This window comes from Musca vetustissima, unplaced genomic scaffold, assembly GCF_032173495.1.
Source record: "Musca vetustissima isolate MV318-11 ecotype Yass unplaced genomic scaffold, APGP_CSIRO_Mvet_v1 utg16716, whole genome shotgun sequence".
NCBI lineage: Eukaryota > Metazoa > Arthropoda > Insecta > Diptera > Muscidae > Musca > Musca vetustissima.
Genome location: NW_026874817.1, coordinates 49,990 through 52,368, shown reverse-complemented (window position 1 = coordinate 52,368; position 2,379 = coordinate 49,990). Strand labels below are relative to the sequence as shown.

Below are 2,379 nucleotides of genomic sequence, written 5' to 3'. Positions count from 1 at the left end.
CTATGGACATATAATACCTTCAAGCTCATTGGTGCTTTTCTATAGAGATAGATGTCCTTGGACCACTTATATGAACCTTCCAGATATTCTGTGGATAAATGAAGAGTGTTGATCTCATCTTTGGACCTCCATTGCGTATATAGACTTATTATACCCTTTAGTTCACTATTTGGGATTGAAGACGATTTAGACCTTCTATGTCCTCCAGCCCTGCTATAGACATTCTTTTATGAGTATTAAAGGCCCTTCAACTTTTCTGGGTCCCTGGCAGAAGCTTCAGCTCCCATGTGGACCAAACAATGGCTCGGGTCTTTCTTTTAATGACCTCGCATATATTTTTGGGCTCTTTTTTTAGATACTGAAGACCCTATGTTCCTCTGTGAATCTTGTTCTTTTCCTATTCTACCCGCCACAAAATCACCTTTCCTTTGGGGGAAAAAACTTTACAAAATATCTAAGCTAAACTAAGTTTGGTACAATATAAGGTAATACAAGTTCGGAATGATGCTCCCGCTGCAGCATACATTCACATATATCTCAAAATATCTACGTGTGTGAGAGTGTGTGTGGAATTAATAAAAATGGAATTGTTGAAGTTATTAATAAAATTTTGTTTTTTGGTTCAGAGCATTTTTCTAACAAAGGAGAAAAATAATCGCATGGTATGGTCAGGTTAAATCCGGGGGTAACGTGTTAACTATATGTCACATAACCTAAGGATCTTGACTATCATCTTTGCAAATATCCATGGGTATGGTCGTTGTATTGCCATTCCTTTCCGTGGGAGGTTTTCTCAAACGCAACAATACCGGATAATGGAGATCGGCATCATAAAGTGTTGAATTCATCAGCTCCAGATGGCGTTTCCATATGGTCTCATTGTAGCGTTGGGTTATGGATACCATAAAACCATATTTAACAGATTCTTCAATGAACAGAGACATGGTTTTACCACGACGTGGTGCCATAACCAATGCCTCACCCTGCTGTGAGAGATAATACCATATGGTGTCCACGAGGGCAGAACGAGCCTCATCAAAGAATAGACAATCGGCCGAGAGGATAACATCAAATTTCCCAGCTTCTGTGGGCGAGCGAGCCGTCTTATCCTCCCACTTGAGTACGGAACATTTCGTATAGCAAGACATTTCATTGAGGCAAACAGTCTTCTTGACATTCTCCACTGAGACTTCATTGCCATCGGTCAGGTGGACAGCATAGGGTTTGGCATATTTCGATAGCATAAGGCCGGAGAGACAGGTGAAACCACCACCCAATTCCAATATCCATTTGCCATTATACGACGCCAAATCGGAGAATACAAAGGCCGTCAATGCTTCCTCGGAGGGCCATACACAAATATTGCCCGTATTATTGAAACCCATTAAATCCGATGCCGTTAAATGGCGATCCATGTGATGGATATTTACAGTAAACTCCTGATGCGTGGAACTACTACCGGTATCCAATATCACCTTGTATTTATACCAATTTTCCGCTTTGCCCAAATAATTTAAGGTACTGTGATCTTCAAAGCTATCCTGACGCAACAAATCGAATGACTTAAAGCGACGCACTGAGGCATTTTGTTCCGGCGAACATTCTTCGCCCGATGACGATACCGTCTCTTCGGAATCTTTGCGCAACACCTTGGCGAGAATTTTCCAACGTTTACGGGCAGTGTTTTGAGTGACTGGTGTGGCTGGTGGTGTTAGAGGTAGTACGGCTTTAATATCATCACATTTTACCATTAGCGGTTGTAATTTTTGACTAGAATTGGAATTCATAATTATTGTACTGCTAGGTTCGGTGTTATTGACAGTAGTGGGGGAAACCTGCACCTGCTCTTCTGTTTTACTCATTTGTTGCATTGACGATGGAGGTTGGGGTGGTGGTGACGGTGAAGGTGTTGGTGGTGAGGGTCTTAACGGCGCTTCTTTGGTCTTATAAATTTTCTTGGTCTGACAATTTTCTTTAATTGAATTTAGGGTATTATCAATGTCATAATCCCACATTATTGATATGGATGATAGTTGTGGTTGTTGCTGTTGCTGGTGCTGTTTTGTACTGTCGTCTACCGCCACGCTTGAGGTTTGTACTGCTGATGTTGACATTGTTTTAGATTCTAGGAGATTCTTTGTTGTGTTCGATTTGTTGTCGGATTTTTTTTTTTTTTTTGGAATTGGGTTTCTGATATGACTTTTTAGGTTATAGATATAGAGATAAAGAACGAGAGTGTGTACCCATCAATGTACTTTGTAATCCATTCAAGGAGTATTTAGTTTTGGATAGTAGTGGAGTGCCATAAATTGGGAGTAATCGAATAAAAAAATGTTGTACCAACCTGAAAAGAAAGAAAAATAGGAAGGATTTGATTAG

At 40.4% G+C, this 2,379-nt stretch overlaps 1 protein-coding gene across 1 annotated transcript; it reads right to left on the bottom strand.

Moving 5' to 3' along the window:
* Positions 1-713: 713 nt before the first annotated feature.
* On the bottom strand, positions 714-2,114 carry LOC133336825 (calmodulin-lysine N-methyltransferase-like). The gene has a single exon (XM_061545106.1). The coding sequence runs from the start codon at positions 2,112-2,114 to the stop codon at positions 714-716; it is 1,401 nt and encodes a 466-aa protein (XP_061401090.1).
* Positions 2,115-2,379: the final 265 nt, after the last annotated feature.